This window comes from Oncorhynchus clarkii, chromosome 4 (assembly GCF_045791955.1).
Source record: "Oncorhynchus clarkii lewisi isolate Uvic-CL-2024 chromosome 4, UVic_Ocla_1.0, whole genome shotgun sequence".
Taxonomy (NCBI): Eukaryota; Metazoa; Chordata; class Actinopteri; order Salmoniformes; family Salmonidae; genus Oncorhynchus; species Oncorhynchus clarkii.
This window is the reverse complement of record NC_092150.1, coordinates 66,063,604-66,084,093: the sequence shown is the minus strand read 5'-3', so window position 1 is coordinate 66,084,093 and position 20,490 is coordinate 66,063,604. Positions and strand designations below refer to the sequence as shown.

The 20,490-nt window shown below is 43.3% G+C and overlaps 1 protein-coding gene across 1 annotated transcript; it reads right to left on the bottom strand.

Moving 5' to 3' along the window:
- Positions 1-27: 27 nt before the first annotated feature.
- LOC139407122 (clusterin-like) lies at positions 28-16,552 on the bottom strand. Its single transcript, XM_071150525.1, has 9 exons — positions 16,315-16,552; positions 11,158-11,288; positions 10,894-11,042; positions 10,565-10,735; positions 9,920-10,367; positions 9,705-9,836; positions 777-1,003; positions 516-691; positions 28-377 (listed from the first exon to the last, which is right to left on the bottom strand). The coding sequence occupies exons 2-9, from the start codon at positions 11,243-11,245 to the stop codon at positions 365-367; spliced, it is 1,404 nt and encodes a 467-aa protein (XP_071006626.1). The 5' UTR covers positions 11,246-11,288; positions 16,315-16,552; the 3' UTR covers positions 28-364.
- Positions 16,553-20,490: the final 3,938 nt, after the last annotated feature.

The following is a 20,490-nucleotide window of genomic DNA, read 5'->3' as shown; positions in this document are numbered from 1 at the left end:
TAAATAATCAGAGATACAGTGGTGGTGTTTTTGTCAGGTCTCATTTATTTATATTGCATGTTGCTGTGCAGAAGAGCACAGAACTACAAAAGGAACAGTAGCAATTAACATGAAGTGAAGCGCAGTGAGCAGGTTTTACTCATGGGCAACAGCAGTACTATATTCTTTCTCCTCAAGCCAACAGGACTTGGTGTGTTTATTTATTCAGTTCTTACAGCAGGACGAGCTCTAGTTACACAGGAATATACAATTACTTAAAATATGATCAACAATGATGACAGGTTTCACTTTTTCTAGTTGACAGTGAAGTCATCCTGAACATTCTGCTTTGTGTAGCGGTGCACGGTGGGGTGTCCTCCGATTTCTACTTCACCACTCTGGAAAGGAAAAGGTCATTAAAAAATCTAAACCCACTTCAGGACATTTGTCTCCTATCTCACTTTAAAATGTACTTGCTATAAAGCCTGGTGTGATTAGTAAGATTATTATTGGTCCAATGACACAGAAGCACTCACACAGTGGTCTGTTTGTAGAGGTCTAGGGCCTGCTGTGCCACCACCTCAGAGAACTTGGGGTCATTCCAGGGGATGTCTCCAGGCACACTGAAGGTCATGGCAGGGTTGTCAAACAACTGGACAGACACATTGGTGTCCCCTGGCTTCTCAGGGTCCTCTGTGTCCTTGGACATGACCTTGGAGGAATTCAAGACGTAAGTCTTCATAAGACCATGTTACAAAGAAATAGGATACAACGCATTGCAGATTATGGCGTCTCACCGTTTCGATCTTGAAGATTTCATCCTTGTTGTTGGTGTTGTTGGCCAGGGCAGACACCCAGCCAAACTGCTTGCTGAAAAGGTCTAGCAGGCTGGAAGTGTTGGACATCTGCTCCTCAAACTTCCTCAGCTGCTTGCTGTACTCCTTAGTGAACTTCTCTGCCATGGCCAGGGCCTGCTCCAGGTCCTTCTTCAGAGGACCAGCCAGAGGCTTCTTCCCTGAACAGTCTGGAGGAGAGAACCACATTTCATGTAATACACAACTCTATAGTCAACAGAGTCACTGGTGTCCCTTTAGCTCCATATCAGCAACTTTTGGTGTGATGTACTAGCAACTTGTTATACCTATTCGGAAGGCCAAAGTTAGCTTAAGGAGCAGTTCTCTGGGTCTAACCCCAAGAAGTTCTGGAAAACTGTTGAAGACCTGAAGAATAAACCCTACTCACAGCTGCCCGTGTCCCTTAATGTTGAATTGGTTGTTACTGACAAGGAGCACATGGCTGAGCTCTTTAATCACCACTTCATTAAGTCAGGATTCCTATTTGACTCGGCCATCCCTCATTGCCTGTACAACATTTCCTCATCTCCCACCACTTCTAATGCGACTAGCCCCGATGCTCCTCTTTTTACCCTGCCCCGCTACAAAGTGTCTCCTTGCAGGCTGTCGCTGAGTCTAAGGTGCTAAAGGAGCTCCTTATACTTGACCACAAAAAAACATCTGAGTCAGATGGTTTAAATCCTTTCTGCTTTAAGGTTCCAGCCTCTATCATCACCAAGCTTATCTCTGACATTTTTAACCTGTCTCTCCTCTTTGGGGTGGTTCCCGTTGCTTGGAAGGCAGCCACGGTGTGTCCTTTATTTGAAGGCGGAGATCAAGCTGATCCTAACTGTTATAGGCCAATTTCAATTTTCCCTGTTTATCAAAAGTATTTTAGGTATTTTATTAGGATCCTCATTAGCTGTTGCAAAAGCAGCAGCTACCCTTACTGGGTTATGAAACATGACATAATACAGAACATGAATAGACAGAACAGCGCAAGGACAGAACTTCACAGATAGGCACACGTACCCTACACATCAATACTTGCACACAAACTATCTAGATCAAATAGGGGAAAGGCGTTGTGTTGTGAGGTGTTGCTTTATCTGATTTTTAAAACCAGGTTTGCTGTTAATTTGAGCAATACGAGATGGAATGGAGTTCCATGCTATATAATACTGTACACTTTCTTGAAATTGTTCTGGATTTGGGGACTGTGAAAAGACCTCTGGTGGCGCGTATCTGGTGGGGTAAGTGTGTGTGTGTCAGAGCTGTGTGTTAATTGACTATGCAAACAATTTGGGATTTTCAAAACATTCATGTTTCTTATAAAAATAAGTGATGCATTCAGTCTCTCCTCAACTCTTAGCCAAGAGAGACTGGCATGAATAGTATTTATATCAGCACTCTGATTACAATGAAGAGCAAGACATGCATCTCTGTTCTGAGCCTGCTGCAGCTTAACTGCAGTTGAAGTCGGAAGTTTACATAAACCTTAGCGAAATACATTTAAACTCTGTTTTTTACAATTCCTGACATTTAATCCGAGTAAGAATTCCCTGTTTTAGGTCAGTTAGGATCACCTCTTTATTGCAAGAATGTGAAATGTCAGAATAATAGTAGAGAGAATGATTTATTTCAGCTTTTATTTCTTTCATCACATTCCCAGTGTGTCATTAGTTTACATACCCTAAATAAGTATTTGGTAGCATTGTCTTTAAATTGTTTAACTTGGGTGAAATGTTTCAGGTAGCCTTCCACAAGCTTCCCACAATAAGTTAGGTGAATTCTGGCCCATTCCTCCTGACAGAGCTGGTGTAAATGAGTCAGGTTTGTAGGCCTCCTTGCTCACACATGTTTTTTCAGTTCTGCCCACAAATTTTCTATAGGATTGAGATTATTGCTTTGTGATGGCCAATCCAATACCTTGACTTTGTTGTCCTTAAGCCATTTTGCCACAACTTTGGAAGTATGCTTGGGGTCATTGTCCATTTGGAAGACCCATTTGCGACCAAGCTTTAACTTCCTGACTGATGTCTTGATGTTGCTTCAATATATCCACATAATTTTTGTTCCTCATGATGCCATCTGTTTTGTGAAGTGCACCAGTCCCTCCTGCAGCAAAGCACCCCCACAACATGATGTTGCCCACCCCCGTGCTTCACGGTTGGGATGGTGTTTATCGGCTTGCAAGCCTCCCCCTTTTACCTTCAAACATAACGATAGTCATTATGGCCAAACAGTTCTATTTTTGTTTCATCACACCAGAGGACATTTCTCCAAAAAGTACAATCTTCGTCCCCATGTGCAGTTGCAAACCATAGTCTGGCTTTTTTATGGCGGTTTTGGAGCAGTGGCTTCTTCCTAGCTGAGTGGCTTTTCAGGTTATGTCGATACAGGACTCGTTTTACTGTGGATATAGATACTTCTGTACCTGTTTCCTCCAGCATCTTCACAAGGTCCCTTGCTGTTGTTCTGGGATTGATTCGCACTTTTCGCACCAAAGTACGTTCATCTCTAGGAGACGGAATGCGTCTCCTTCCTGAGCAGTATGATGGCTGCGTGGTCTCATGGTGTTTATACTTACGTACTATTGTTTGTACAGATGAACGTGGTACCTTCAGGCGTTTGGAAATTGTTCTCAAGGATGAACCAGACTTGTGGAGGTCTACAATTATTTTTCTGAGGTCTTGGCTGATTTCTTTTGATTTTCACATGATGTCAAGCAAAGAGGCACTGAGTTTGAAGGTAGGCCTTGAAATACATCCACAGGTACACCTCCAATTGACTCAAATTATGTCAATTAGCCTATCAGTAGCTTCTAAAGTCATGACATAATTTTCTGCAATTTTCCAAGCTGTATAAAAGCACAGTGGACCCACTGGAATTGCGATACACTAAGTTATAAGTGAAATAATCTGTCTGTAAACAATTGTTGGAAAAATTACTTGTGTCACGCAAAGGTATAGTTTGTTAACAATAAATGTGTGGAGTGCTTGAAACACTTAGGTTGGAGTCATTAAAACTAGTTTATGTAAACTTCAAACTTCCACTGTACATATGAGATGAGTAATGCAAAACATGTAAACATTATTAAAGTGACTGGTGTTCCATTATTAAAGTGGCATGTGATTTCAAGTCTATGTATATAGGCAGCTGACTCTGTGCTAGTGATGGCTATTTAAAAGTCTGATGGCCTTGAGCTGTTTTCTGTTTTCAGTCTCTCAGACCCAGCTTTGATGAACCTGTACTGACCTCGCCTTCTGGATGATAGCGGTGTGAGCAGGCAGTGGCTCGGGTGGTTGTTGTCCTTGATGATCTTTTTGGCCTTCCTGTGACATCGGGTGCTGTAGGTGTCCTGGAGGGCAGGTAGTTTGCCCCTGGTGATGCGTTGGGCAGACTGTACCACCCTCTGGAGAGCCCAGCGGTTGCGGGCGGTGCAGTTACTGTTCCAGACGGTGATACATCCCGACAGGATGCTCTCAATTGTGCATCTGTAAAAGTTTGTGAGGGTTTTAGGTACCAAGCCAAATTTCTTCAGCTCACTGAGGTTGAAGAGGCACTGTTGCACCTTCTTCACCACACAGTCTGTGTGGGTAGACCCTTTCAGTTTGTCAGTGATGTGTACGCAGAGGACCTTCTCTACTGCGGTACCGTCAATGTGGATAGAGGGGTGCTCCCTCTGCTGTTTCCTGATTCATCTCCTTGGTTTTGTTGACCTTGAATGAGAATTTATTTCCCTGGCATCACACTCTCAGTGCCCTCATTTCCTCCCTGTAGGCTGTCACGTCATTGTTGGTGATCAAGCCTTCTACTGTTGTGTCGTCTGCAAACTTGATAATTGAGTTGTAGGTGTGCTTGGGCACACAGTCATGGGTGAACAGGAAGTACAGGAGGGGGCTGAGCATGCAACCTTGTGGGGCCCCAGTGTTGAGGATCAGCGAAGTGGAGGTGTTGTTTCCTACCTTCACCACCTGGGGGTTGCCCATCAGGAAGTCCAGGACCTAGTTGCACAGGGCGGGGTTCAGACCCAGGGCCATGAGCTTAATGATGTGCTTGGAGGGTACTATGGTGTTGAATGCTGAGCTATAGTCAATGAACAACATTCTTACATAGGTATTCCTCTTGTACAGATGGGATAGGGCAGAGTGCAGTGCGATGGAGATTGCATCGTCTCTGGATCTGTTGGGGTGGTAAGCAAATTGAAGTGGGTCTAGGGTGACATGATATGATCCTTGACTAGTCTCAAAGCACTTCATGATGACAGAAGTGAGTGCTACGGGGTGATAGTAATGTAGTTCAGTTACCTTTGCTTTCTTGGGCACAGGAACAATGGTGGGCATCTTGAAGCACGTGGGGACGGCAGACTGGCATAGGGAGAGATTGAATATGTCCGTAAACACACCAGCCAGCTGGTCTGCACATGCTCTGATGACGTGGCTAGGGATACCGTCTGGGCCGGCAGCCTTGCAAGGGTTAACACTCTTAAATGTCTTACCACGGAGAAGGAGAGCCCACAGTCTTTGGTAGCGGGCCGTGTCAGTGGCACTGTGTTATTCTCAAAGCAGGCAAAGAAGGTGGTTAGCTTGGCCAGAAGCAAGACGTCGGTGTCCTCAACATGGCTAGTTTTCCTTTAGTAGTCCGTTATTGTCTGTAGACCCTGCCACATACCTCTCGTGTCTGAGCTGTTGAATTGCGACTCCACTTTGTCTCTATACTTACGTTTTGCCTGTTTGATTGCCTTGTGGAGGGAATAGCTACATTGTTTGTATTCTGCCATATTCCTAGTCACCTTGCCATGTTTAAATGCGGTGGTTCGCTCTTCAGTTTTGCTGCCATCAAATGCTGCCATCTATTCACGGTTTATAGTTCGGGTAGGTTTTAATAGTCACAGTGGGTACAACATCTCCTATACACTTCCTGATAAACTCAGTCACCATATCAGTATATTCATTAATATTAATCTCTGAAGCTACCCGGAACATATCCCAGGCCGCGTGATCAAAACAATCTTGAAGCGTGGATTCCGATTGACCTGCATTGAATAGTCCTTAGCAAGGCTATTTCCTGTTTGAATTTCTGCCATTAAGAAGGTTGGAGCAAACTGGAGTCGTGGTCAGATTTGCCAAAAGGAGGACGGGGGAGGGCCTTGTAGTCATCCCGGAAGTTGGAGTAGCAGTGGTCGAGTGTTTTAGCAGTGCGAGTACTACAGTCGATGTGTTGATAGAACTTCGGCAGCCTTTTTCTAAAATTTGCTTTGTTAAAATCCCCAGATACAATATGCAAAATGTACAAATATACAAAATGCCTCGGGATATGTTTTTTCCAGTTTGCATAAAGTCCAGTAAAGTTCTTTGAGGGCCGTCGTGGTATCGGCTTGAGGGGGGATATACAGGGCTGTGACAATAACCAAAAATAATTATCTTAGGAGATAATATGGTCTGCATTTCATTGAGGCATTCTAGGTCGGGGGAACAAAAGGACTTGAGTTCCTGTATGTTATCACAATCATACCATGAGTCGTTAATCATGAAACATACAACCCCGCCCTTCTTCTTCCCGGAGAGATATTTATTCCTGTCTGTGCGATGAACTGAGAACCCAAATGGCTGGACCGACAGACAGTATATCCCGAGAGAGCCATGTTTCCTTGAAACAGAGTATGTTACAATACCTGATGTCTGTCTGGAAAGAAACCCTCGCCCTAAGCTCATCAACATTATCATCCAGAGACTGAACATTAGCGAGGAATATACTCCAAAGCAGTGGGTGGTATGCATGCCTACTAAGTCGGACTAGAATACCACTCCGAGTACCTCTCATCCGCCGGCGGTGTTTTGGGTCGGCCTCTGGAATCAGTTCAATTGCCCTGGGGGGTGCAAACAAAGGACCCGCTTCGGAAAGCTGTATTCCTGGTCGTAATGCTGCTGGTGCTGGAAAGTTACCGCCACTTTGATATCCAATAGTTCTTCCCGGCTGTATGTAATAACACAAAACATTTTCTGGGCTAATAATGTAAGAAATAATACTTAAAAAACGGAATACTGCGAAGTTTCCTAAGAGCTAGAAGCATGGCAGCCCTCTCTGTCGGCGCCATTTCGTATGAATAGGCTAGCTGCTATGCCAAATAGCTCCTCAGACCCGCCCTTGTTCGGCAGGATCACTGGACAGAGACTAGCTGTCCCAACAACTACGTTGCAGAATCCAAACTAAAAAAGTTAGCTAGCTACTAATACACTTTCAAAACAACAAACTTTTAAAAACAACATCCGAGCTCTCCCTCGTTCCGCGTTCAGAAGTGTTGGAAAAAGTTATCAATAATCAACTGACTGGCTTTCTTGATGTCTATAGTATTTTCTCTCATATGCAATCTGGTTTCCGCCCAGGATATGGATGTGTCACTGCCACCTTAAAGGTCCTAAATTATGTCACCATTGCCCTTGATTCTAAGCAATGTTGTGTTGCTATTATTTTGACTTGTCCAAAGCTTTTGATATGCTAGACCATTCCATACTTGTGGGAGGAGTATTGGTGTCTCTGAGGGGTCTTTGGCCTGGTTTGCTAACTACCTCTCTCAAAGAGTGCAGTGTATAAAGTCAGAACATCTGCTGTCTCAGCCACTGCCTGTCACCAAGGACTCGATCCTAGGCCCCACACTCTTCTCAATTTACATCAACAACATAGCTCGGCAGTAAGCTCTCTCATCCATTGATATGCAGATGATACAGATGATATATGCAGTTTTATACTCAGCTGGGCCCTCACCGGATTTTTTGTTAAATGCTCTACAACAAAGATTTCTTAGTGTCCAACAAGCTTTCTCTGCCCTTAACCTTGTTCTGAACACCTCCAAAACAAAGGTAATGTGGTTTGGTAAGAAGAATGCCTCTCTCTCCACTGGTACGATTACAACCTCTGAGGGTTTAGAGCTTGAGTTAGTCACCTCATGCAAGTACTTGGGAGTATGGCTAGACAGTACACTGTCCTTCTCTCAGGAAATATCAAAGCTGCAGGCTATAAGGTTAAATCTAGACTTGATTTCCTCTATCGTAATCATTCCTCTTTCACTCCAGCTGCCAAACTAACCCTGATTTAGATGACCATCCTACCCAAGCTAGATTACGAAGACGTAATTTATAGATTGGCAGGTAAGGGTGCTCTCGAGCGGCTAGATGTCCTTTACCATTCGGCCATCAGATTTGCCACCAATGCTCCTTATAGGACACATCACTGCACGTTATACTCCTCCGTAAACTGGTGATCTCTGTATACCCATAGCAAGACCCACTGGTTGATGCTTATTTATAGGCCTCATTCCCCCCTATCTGAGATACCTACTGCAGCCCTCATCCTCCACATACAAAAACCTGTTCTGCCAGTCACATTCTGTTGAACGTCCCCAAACCACACACATCCCTGGGTCGCTCCTCTTTTCAGTTCGCAACTGGAACGAGCTGCAAAAAAAACACTCAAACTGGACAGTTTTCTCTCTTTATCTCTTCATTCAAAGACTCAATCATGGACACTCTTACTGACAGTTGTGGATGCTTCACATGTGTATTGTTGTCTCTACCTTCTTGCCTTTGTGCTGTTGTCTGTGCCCAATAATGTTTGTACCATGTGTCATGACTGCCTTGTCCTCGTCAACACTCACACCTGCGTTAACGAGAGAATCACTGACATGATGTCAGCTGGTCCTTTTGTGGCAGGGCTGAAATGCAGTGGAAATGTTTAGGGGGGATTCAGTTCATTTGCATGGCAAATAGGGATTTTGCAATTAATTGCAATTCATCTGATCACTCTTCATACCATTCTGGAGTATGTGCAAATTGCCATCATACAAACTGAGGCAGCAGACTTTGTGAAAATTTATATTTGTGTCATTCTCAAAACTTTTGGCCACGACTGTACACGGCTAATTAGTCGTCCGGAGAAGACCCCTTTTCAGAACGAGGGCAAGAAAACAGACCACTAAGAGAAAGGACACTGACATCGTGTGGACAATCAGAGACTTACACCCGGTAACGAAATAAGTGCCACCATCAGAGAAGAGACCTTCGACAAGTAATTACATCATTATATTCTAACCCATAAGAGCAGCAGTTCAGGGCAAGGTGTAAGGGCTAAACTTAAGCATAGTTTACAAATGTATTCAAGTGTGCTTTTCTCTCGTGCACTCTCTCTTTCTCTCTCTTTCTAAATCCCCATTTTGTGTAACAGGTGAAACTGGAACATTTTTCATTGTACTAAGTTTTAATCAATAGCCTAGACTGTTTGTTTGTGTATGTGTATCTTTAGCATGTTAGTAAATAAATGATCAACTCAATTGGTGTGGTACAGAATTATTTAGTGAGACTCGGGTTTGAGCGAATTATGCGACGTTCAGGATGAGACTGCTGTAAAATCTATATTCTGATAGTTAATTAGGGAAAAAGGAAACTCAATAAAAAATGAACTTTTCCCATGGTGCCCCTACTGAGTTAATGATTACCTGATTAATTGAAAGACGTAATTATAAACAGTTAATAATTAGATGAACAGCAGTCGTCACATAAATCAATACGTCACAACACATGTTTTGTGCTGCTACCATGCTGTGTTGTCATGTGTTTCTGCCATGCTATGTTGTTGTCTTAGGTCTCTCTTTATGTAGTGTTGTGGTGTCTCTATCGTGATGTGTTTTTTGTCCTATATTTTTCTTTTTAATCCCATCCCAGTCCTCGCAGGAGGCCTTTTGCCTTTTGTTAGGTCGTCATTGTAAATAAGAATTGGTTCATAACTGACTTGCCTAGCTAAATAAAGCTTAAATAAAACAATTTTAAAAATACCTGACTCAGCCAAGGCATGACTTTGTGGTAAGAAAGAGAAAGAAAATCTGATGGGCTTTACCAATATCCTGGATTGCTACGCATTTTTCACACTCTCCTCGCAGTTTAATGCAGCCAGCAGAATTGCGACGTATCTCTCTGCAGGTCATACCGGAAGGCTTTGTCACAATAACATCCTCATTCACACTCCCCTCTGTGGAAAAAAGAAGCCCAATATCATTTATGTAAACGTTAACATTGTATAATAACAGTTGTTTAATTAGGACTGAGGTATACCCTCTGAGGGGTTGATGTCAAAGTTAGCGTCTGCGTCCATGACAGGCCCCATGGAGCCGAAGATATTCCGGGCCATGTCCATCATAGGAGCGAACATGTTGTGGAACCCATGGAAGTCTGGGTGCTGCAAAGCGGACCTGACCATACGGGAGCGCACCTCGCCCGTCTCTGCCATCTCTGCTCTCTCATTGGCCCTCTCCCTATGACCCCATATACTGGGCATGTGGAAGGGGCTGGAGAACATGGGAGGGTTGAGGGAGCGCATGTGGTCAAACACCCTCAAGCTGTCCATGAAGATACTGTCCACCCCATCGGCCACGTCGGAGTAGCGCTCCTCCAGGTTCTGGAACCTCTGGCTCTGCTCCTGGTCCTCCCTCTCCAGAACATCCATGTTCTCCCCGTTGATCCAGATGGAGAATGGAGAGGTCCTGTTCAGAACCTCCTCCAGCTGAGAGGGAAACAGGAGAAAGCAGCTAGTACAACAGTGACCTATTTTATTTGGAAGGATTGTATAATAGCTTAAACACATTGATCAGTGGTTGTGCATGTCTCTGTGTAAGTCTAGCTTACACAACATATTTGAACTACAATTGCAAACCAATGTGGAGATTGATTGATGATAGTTCTGTGTAGTTGAGGCGATACCTGTCTGCCAATCAGTCCGGCGCCACTGCTGCAGGTCCTGGAGTAGTATTTGATGCAGGTGTTCTTCAGACAGGGCTTGCACTCCTCCCACAGAGACTGCATGGTGCCGTTACACACCTCCTGCTCCTCACTCAGTTTAGTCTCCATCTCCTGAGCTGCCTTCAGAGCATCCTGGGAAACAAACACAGCAACTGAGTCAGTGGTCTAAAAAGAACTGGGTGACTATAGCTGATGAATTGAACACAAAATGTAGTGTGATCTTTAACTTATTTTTGTCCAAAACAGTGATGAAAGCTCATGGTAATGTGTGTTGCTCAAATGCACTGTACCTCTTTTTGCTGTTTAGTTTTCTCCAGGGCACTCAGGAACTTATTGTGATCATCTCCAGACCTCTCCATCACTGTCTTCATCTCCTTCACCCCACTGATGGCATTCTCTATCTGCTTGTCCAGGTACTTCACCCCCAGGAGAGAAATCTCTGCAGAGAACAATCGCTCAAAATAAATCTCCCCAGCGACTTAAAAATATCCTGCATTATACAGTATACGGCTATTCTGAACAATTTGAAGATATTTAGTTATATGATGGCTTACGGCTTAGATCCTCCTTGGATGGAGGCAGCAGACACTCAGTAGATACCAGAAGCAAAGCAAGGCCCACTAGTGACCCAAAGACTCTCATCTTTACTGTTTCTTAGATACCAAGCGACTGATGCAGTACACACCTGAAAAACAGAGGGGGCTTAGGGTATTTCGGATGTAATCATAACGCCTCTTATGAAAAGCACTGAAAAATGACCTCATAGTCCAGTGGTTCCCAAACTTTTTATAGTCCCATACCCTTTCAAACATTCAACACTCTCTAGCACCAGGGTCAGCGCACTCTCAAATGTTTTTTTTTGCCAACATTGTAAGCCTGCCACACACACGCTATAAGATACATTTATTAAACATAAGAATGAGTGTCAATTATGGTCAGTAAAGAAAACTTTAAGCTCGTCTCTCAATTTAAAAAAAAAACGTGTCAATACTTTGCCCCTTGATAACCAGCCCACTTTTGTATGTTGTAAAAGTGTTACAAGCTGCCCATATCATTGCATAGTGCAGAAAATACGCGAGAGTTCAGGGGCCTTGCTTTAACGAAGTTAACCATTTTCACTGTAGTGTCCAAAACGCCTTTCAAGTTGTCAGGCATTCCCTTGGCAGCAAGAGCCTCTAAGTGGATGCTGCAGTGTACCCAAGTGTCGTCGGGAGCAACTGCTTGCACATCGTTACCACTCCACCATGTCTCCCTGTCATGGCTTTTGCGCCATTAGTACAGATACCAACACATCTTGACCACCAAAGTCCATTTGATATCACAAAGGTGTCCAGTACTTTAAAAATATCCTCTCCTATTGTCCTGGTTTCCAGTGGTTTGCAGAAGAGGATGTCTTCCTTAATTGACCTCCCATAAACGTAACGGACATATAACAGGAGCTGTGCCAGGTCGCCATGTCTGTTGACTCATCCAGCTGCAATGCATAGAATTCACAGGCTTGTATGCGAAGTAGTAATTGTTTCAAAACATCTCCTGCCGTGTCCCTGATGCGTCGTGAAACAGTGTTGTTTGACAAAGGAATTGTCTGTATCGTTTTTTGGGCCTTTCCCCCCAGCATTGTCCCAGCCATATCCGCGGCAGCAGGGAGAATTAAGTCCTCCACAATAGTATGGGGCTTGCCTGTCCTAGCCACTCGGTAGCTCATCATATACGACTTCTAGCTCCTTTTTAATGGTATCTGAAAATGCTTTTATACATGTCTTACTACTTGAAAGTCGTCTTAATTCTTGCTCAAAAAACTCCCATGGCTTATTTTTCAAATTGGCATGTTTTGTTTCTAAATGTCTACGCAAGAGTGAAGGTTTCATCGAGTTGTGAGATAGTACTTTTGCACATATAAGTGAACCCCAAATCAATGTAGTTCTCATCACATTTGCTCTTCGATGGTCCAACGTCCCTGTCTGTTGTTCGGTGCTTTCCCGGGTAAGGGGGCAGTAGCTGCATCAGATTCACAACTGTCAGTGTCCATGCTAGCTGGGCTAGCAACAACACGTAGAAATACTGATGCTAAGCATTGGATGTGCTTGTGGAAGCAGAATAACTTGTGTCGTGGACAGGTGCAGGTGGAGTACTGATGGCAGTAGCAGTACTACCAGTAGAGCTGTATGTGTCTCTATGAATGTGGTTGTGGAAGCAGAATAACTTGTGTCGTGGACAGGTGCAGGTGGAGTACTGATGGCAGTAGCAGTACTACCAATAGAGCTGTATGTGTCTCTATGGATGTGCTTGTGGAAGCAGAATAACTTGTGTCGTGGACAGGTGCAGGTGGAGTACTGATGGCAGTAGCAGTACTACCAGTAGAGCTGTATGTGTCTCTATGAATGTGCTTGTGGAAGCAGAATAACTTGTGTCGTGGACAGGTGCAGGTGGAGTACTGATGGCAGTAGCAGTACTACCAGTAGAGCTGTATGTGTCTCTATGAATGTGCTTGTGGAAGCAGATCAACTTGTGTCGTGGACAGGTGCAGGTGGAGTACTGATGGCAGTAGCAGTACTACCAGTAGAGCTGTATGTGTCTCTATGAATGTGCTTGTGGAAGCAGATCAACTTGTGTCGTGGACAGGTGCAGGTGGAGTGCTGATGGCAGTAGCAGTACTACCAGTAGAGCTGTATGTGTCTCTATGAATGTGCTTGTGGAAGCAGATCAACTTGTGTCGTGGACAGGTGCAGGTGGAGTGCTGATGGCAGTAGCAGTACTACCAGTAGAGCTGTATGTGTCTCTATGAATGTGCTTGTGGAAGCAGATCAACTTGTGTCGTGGACAGGTGCAGGTGGAGTACTGATGGCAGTAGCAGTACTACCAGTAGAGCTGTATGTGTCTCTATGAATGTGCTTGTGGAAGCAGAATAACTTGTGTCGTGGACAGGTGCAGGTGGAGTACTGATGGCAGTAGCAGTACTACCAGTAGAGCTGTATGTGTCTCTATGAATGTGCTTGTGGAAGCAGAATAACTTGTGTCGTGGACAGGTGCAGGTGGAGTACTGATGGCAGTAGCAGTACTACCAGTAGAGCTGTATGTGTCTCTATGAATGTGCTTGTGGAAGCAGATCAACTTGTGTCGTGGACAGGTGCAGGTGGAGTGCTGATGGCAGTAGCAGTACTACCAGTAGAGCTGTATGTGTCTCTATGAATGTGCTTGTGGAAGCAGAATAACTTGTGTCGTGGACAGGTGCAGGTGGAGTACTGATGGCAGTAGCAGTACTACCAGTAGAGCTGTATGTGTCTCTATGAATGTGCTTGTGGAAGCAGAATAACTTGTGTCGTGGACAGGTGCAGGTGGAGTACTGATGGCAGTAGCAGTACTACCAGTAGAGCTGTATGTGTCTCTATGAATGTGCTTGTGGAAGCAGAATAACTTGTGTCGTGGACAGGTGCAGGTGGAATACTGATGGCAGTAGCAGTACTACCAGTAGAGCTGTATGTGTCTCTATGAATGTGCTTGTGGAAGCAGATCAACTTGTGTCGTGGACAGGTGCAGGTGGAATACTGATGGCATTAGCAGTACTACCAGTAGAGCTGTATGTGTCTCTATGAATGTGCTTGTGGAAGCAGATCAACTTGTGTCGTGGACAGGTGCAGGTGGAGTACTGATGGCAGTAGCAGTACTACCAGTAGAGCTGTATGTGTCTCTATGAATGTGCTTGTGGAAGCAGATCGACTTGTGTCGTGGACAGGTGCAGGTGGAGTGCTGATGGCAGTAGCAGTACTACCAGTAGAGCTGTATGTGTCTCTATGAATGTGGGCCTTACTTTTCTTTAACCATTTATCCTTTTTCGAGCAAAGTTTGCCCACCCCATACATACATTAGTGAGAGAGTAACGGTTAATGTGATTGGATGTTAATTATTTGACTAGGCTACCTGTATTTGACATTGTGTTGTTATTTCGCTGAACACTAGATGGGTTCATTTTATTTTTGGAAGTGAAACGAGGCTACTCAGGTGAGAAAAAACACCCAAATGTGTAGCCCCGTTGGAAAATATAAATGGACTGTTTCAAAATGTGAAAAATAGATGTGAATCACATTTTTATTTGGCGTACCGCCGACGTAATTGCGCGTTTGAGAATACCTGTATTACCCCAGTTTGAGAATACCTGTATTACCCCAGTTTGGGAATACCTGTATAGTCCACGTCTGACCTTGGTGTTGTTGTGATGTTGATATTACCCACTAGAGGGTAATGTTGCCCATATAACGATGACAGTACTGTGACACAGCATCATTTGAAACCTTTTTCTTTAATGCTGACATTTGCTGATTTGTTCCAAACGATAAAGTGTGTTTATACTGCATTGCAGCATAGACATTTATCCTATTGTATACTTGTTTAATTTGATAAAAGTATTGACATTAGGCTCAAGATAAACCCTGTGACATAGATACAATGCAGAGATTAGGGGCTGGATTCAATCCTTAGCGCCGAAGAGCAGCGTTGTAGCGCGGTTGAAATGTAAAGGTCATTTCCGATCGAGTCGACATATGCAGCGTTTACTGTGAATGCAGTCTCCTCAAACACAGAAACATTGCCTATAAAATGTAATCACGCTACAACGCTGATCTTCGGCGCTAGAGATTGAATCCAGCCCTAGTGGGCGTTAATCTGATAGATCTCCCTGTTGGAATGGAGCCGAAACAAACACAAATTCTTCTCCACTAATCTCTGTGATTATTCCAGGCAGCCCTATAATCCCTTGTGTATTCAACACGCTCACTGTACAACTTCCCAGAAAACACTGAATTGTTGGAAAAAAAATAAAGCCCAATGTTTAGATTTGGAAAACATTGCACATCCTTCCAATTGTGGTGCCAGATATTCAATTGAAATGTCACCATTGGAGGAAATATCTTGCCATTAAGGGAAATGGCAAGATACAGTCATAATGTTGACATTTTCAGACACAGGACTAGCCTTACATATTTTACAGGTCTGGGTGGATACAAGGGAAACAATGTCCTACTCATAAATAAGGTCCAATAGCACAGGAAAAATAGAACCCAGAAGTAGAACCCACAATTCTGCTCAATCCAGCAGATGGACTGAGCTCTGTATTAAAAGGGATTTGCACATTCTAGTATACTCCTACAAGGGGAAAAAAATGGGGCTTGAGAACTGCAGCGTCCAGACTTAATTGCTCTCTGCTTGTCCATCTCACTCAAACATGCCCTGTGCAGCTACAATATCAACGCAATAACAGCACTCTAACTCAGAGAGACTTTGTGCCTTTGAGGGTGTTGAATTTAATTATCCAATTGTGGAGTCTTTATAGCAAATGCATTGGATAAAGCTTGCAGCCTTAAAATGTTGCGATATACGCAGTACATATCTGGGTCATTCACAGGCAGAGGCAGCGGAAGTTTTGAACAGAGGTCACCCATGAGTAAGAATGAAGAATAACAGTAACATCACTGTGCAGAATTTCTGCAGAATCAAATAGAAACCATATTTATCACAATAAACCACATGGCAAAAAATAGTAGCATCAGCCCCAGGTACAATTCTAAAGACAAATCAAGCATTTCAAGGATACTCCTACTGCAGTTTTGTCTAGCGCCGCAGAAGGCAGCTGTGCACAGGGCTGATACCCTGAAGACACACAATATGCGTTTTCCTCCCAGCCAGCCGGGACTGCCAGGCAGAAGAGGATCACTCACCTCCCTGTTGATCTTGCCTCTTCAGAGCGGATGAAGTGCAGTGAGGCTGTCTTCCGCTAGGTATTTATACAGGACCTAGCAGTGATGTTGACACTGATTCACGCCCTGTGGCTTTGGACTTTTCCAGAAGTTGTATAATTCCCAGTCACAGCTCAGAAATGTGGAGCAGCCAGGAGTGGGCACTGTTGCACCGTGTGTCACTAAGCTCCTTCTGGCTACTCTCTGGCTCCTGGGAGACAATGTCAATAGAGGGAGGATTGTGTCATCTTTGTGGGTCAGTGAACATGGTCTGGGCATATGGAGGAGGGGGCTTTCAAGATGATTGATCCTTATATTATCACACATCCCCATGACTCAGTGCATCTGCGCATCATTACACACACACACACACACACACACACACACATGGATCATCCAAAAGGAGTCAAATTCAAATGATAATGTTATCAGCCTAACAAATGCAAACATTTACTGTAACACCTTGTAGCTCAAATTCAAAACATATCCATAAACTCCACACTTGGCTCAAAACACAACTGTCCCAGGCTCCAGCTTCACACAAAATCATGACCAAGCACAGGTACGGGAATGTTGATGATGTGTTGCTGCTGAATCCAACAGGTTATAAAAGGGTTCTTTAATGAGCCCTGCAAATGTAAACCTCTTACTTTATGCTCTCATCATCCTGTTGCAAAGCTGAGCTCTACAGCCAGGCCAGTGGCCAGATGTCTCCAGTTAGGAGTATACTTTATTTTTTCCTGTGACGCAAGATCATTACATAAGCTCATTCAGAAATGAAACGATATAAAAGGAGGAAATGGAAAAAGTAGATTCCTGGCTACACCACCTAAAACACACAGAGAATAACAAGTTCTGGGCCCTAATGTTGAATGTCTGCTCGGGTGATATTTACTGTATGCACACACTCATACCTTGGCACTGTGTCAGCAGTCTTCAGGGGCTGATTTGTGGTTTCAAATAAGAGGAAAGGTGAAAGTTAATTTGTGCAGGACATTACAGCTGGAGCGTCCTGGCAACAAGACCTCAATTGGTCCAGTTTAATATTAATTCTCTCCTATTTGTGTTATTCTCATGCAAAGACAAATTTTGATTTCGAATGTGGGTACGCACTTGACACACCAGTTTGAAGGATATAAATGAGATCATATATAAACAAACTTCAATAATGCCCTTGGCATCGGTCCTCATGGCCTGATGTTTGGTTTTGTGAAGAATAGAAAAGGACTCAGCCAAGTTTAGTGTCTACGCTCAAGTCCACAGACATGATTTGTCATCCACATCCAGGCGAGCTCAAGGTTGATTTGCGATGGTGTCTGGCCCTTGTGAGAGATGCTGTTGTGTTTAGGCAGGCAGACACTTCTCCTCCCCCTCTCCTCTCTCCCCCTCACTTCTCCTCTCTCCCCCACTTCTCCTCTCTCCCACTCTCCAGCAGGCCCAGACCAGGGCAGAGCAAGACGTGCCTGGGCCTGCAGCCTCTCCTACCTCCTCCCTTTCCATCCCCTTCTCCCCTTCCCATTCTTCCCTTCTCTCATCTTTCATCCTCCATCCTTCTCCTCCTCTCCTCCATTCCTTCCAAGTGCATGTGACCAGTGAAGGTCATTCACAGACTGAGACACAGTCACAGGCAGACGTGTGACTATCACTTCCCACAGAACACAGGGATCTCTTGAGACATGCAGTAGACACTCTCTCTCCCACAGTGATAAACTGCTGCTGGGAATGACAACAGCTGTTCCCTCTGAGAAATGTTCTATTGCGTCACTCCCAAAATAACACTGATTGCAAATCATGCTATTGATTTGTATCACTTTAATTGCTCATGCCTTGTTATACAGTGTCTGACCACAGCAGTGGGTTTGGAATGCCTTTAAATTTGGTGGATGTAAGATTATTATGATAGCTGGTGTCTGTGTGATACAAGTGCCTTTGGCAAGGATGCTTTCCATCAGTATCAGGGTATATGTACAGTAAGGCAAAAAAATATTCTAGGACAATGAAAAATGACAGTAATCTATATTTTCTGTTGATTCTCAGCTTCATAATGTATCCTCCTGCAGTAAAGAAGAAGAAGAAGGTTCCTAGTAATTTCACATAGTGCCCACTGGGTGGCAGTAGATCTGACGTAAGAAATGCTGAGATGTGTACGTTCTCAGTAGCTGCTGCTATAAATGAAGGACTGGACATGTTGGGTGTGTCAAAACGTAGATCAATTATCTTTGCAGTGTGATAAATAGATGCAGTCCAGATACAAAACGTTTGAAATGCAAAAATAAATTGTGAAAAATGGCATCTTCAGTGCTTTCAGTAAAGCAATGTTCTCAGTGTTTTCATTGTTTCATCATTGTTCTGTTTTATCTTCCAAGTCATTTAAACCATTCTGGGTTGTAGCCTAGTCCCTTATGACTGCATGGGACAATTGTTTTCACTGTCTCTGAAGTTTGGCATCGAGATCAAAATCTCTTTGAAGTCATTACAGTCTATCCCAAATCACAACTCCACAAATTGAATTATGTTGGGGCTTCCTAATCTGCTAATGGAAGACTCAACATCCTAACTTGATATTCACTCTCAATCTTTAGAACCACATGCCCTCAGTTTAGCTCAATATTGTATTACCAGCTACCGCTTTTTTGATGTAGCCTACAATACTACTGCATAACATTACTTAACTGCAAGTCAATGTCCTATTTACATAGTTTACATGACATAACTTCAGTAATTGCTCTTGACCTTTATACGTCATTAAAATATCTCTCTACAAACAGCTGAATCACAGCTGCTATTAGAAACATGCAGGCATCAACATCTGTATGGATGTAAACACTGAAAGTGTTAAAAATAGTGACCTCTAAACTAGAGCCAAGATGGCATCTCTCTGCATCACTAAAAAACCAAAGCAGTCATGAACTTCCCATTAATCAGTGGCCAGGCTATTTATTTGATAACAGATTATATCAACATGAAACTGCTATGGATTGAAACAAAATGGCCCCTGTTTATAAAGTCATGAAACTGGATTGGAATTTAGGTTATTACAGGATGGCCGCCAGTAACATTGTTGTGAAGCTCAATCAAAGATTGTATAGTATGGCTTAAACAATATGTGATGACATGTCTGTACACAATCCAATGAGGTGCCAAAGTTAATGTGATGTGTTAATCGCAGAGCGACATGACCACATGGTGTGAGCAAAGGGTAAGACACATTTGATTGCTCTGCATGTTTAAATAAAGAACGTGACAATAAAAGCATATGCACTTGTGTAGGAACATCTTAAGAAGCATATTTGATAGGTTATGAACATATTTTGCTTTTAGATATATTCAAAAAATGCAGTTCTCTTTTTGGTGCCTCAGGGCAACGATGTACAGTTAGGTTACTTTTCAGGCCAAAATCATGCTCAATGAAAGACATATAATTTGCTGTAAAATGATGGCCTTGGTCAATGTTTTTCCAACATATCCACTGACATTCACAGGCAATGGACACAGAGATATTCTATGAGTGAAAAGAGACTAATTGGTTAGAGCGTTGGACTAGTAACCGAAAGGTTGCAAGATCGAATCCCTGAGTTGACAAGATTCAAATCTGTTGTTCTTCCCCTGAACAAGGCAGTTAACCCACTGTTCCTAGGCCGTAATTGAAAATAAAAATGTGTTCTTAACTGACTTGCCTAGATAAATAAAGGATACATATTTTTGGGAGCAGTTAGGATCATACCCTCTGTTAGTGAGGAAAGTGAGCTTGAGGACAGTGACAGTGAGGAAAAATGAACCATAGGTTTGAGAGGCAGTGAAATACTAGTTTATTCCCAATTTGTATTTTCTTATAAAAATAGTGCTTGTTTCTACTATGTTTCACTTAATAAATGTTCTGAAAATAACACATTTTCCTCGGTGTTTTATTACCTTTATGGCGCAGCGTTGCCCTGAGGCAACAAGAACAATTCTGGGTGTGGGGGGTAAAGTCAATGTTTTTATTATTGCTAAATTATCAGAAAGCCTAAATCTTCCCCGAAAAATAGAATGGAATATTTAAAACAAATGAAAAACCAAAATGTGTGCAGCTCACATTACAGACGCTGTCTGCATAGGAGCTTACATCATATGGTTAGATCTCTAAGACAAAAGGTCATTTCACAGCGGGTAGAGACA

Excerpts from the sequence above, each read along its gene's own strand:
- LOC139407122 (XM_071150525.1), bottom strand. The coding sequence starts at position 11,245 with ATGAGAGTCTTTGGGTCACTAGTGGGCCTTGCTTTGCTTCTGGTATCT. Across the intron at positions 9,837-9,919 it reads TGACATCAACCCCTCAGAGG|AGGGGAGTGTGAATGAGGAT; the intron begins GTATACCTCAGT and ends TTTTTTCCACAG. Across the intron at positions 1,004-9,704 it reads CGTAGCAATCCAGGATATTG|ACTGTTCAGGGAAGAAGCCT; the intron begins GTAAAGCCCATC and ends TCTCTCCTCCAG.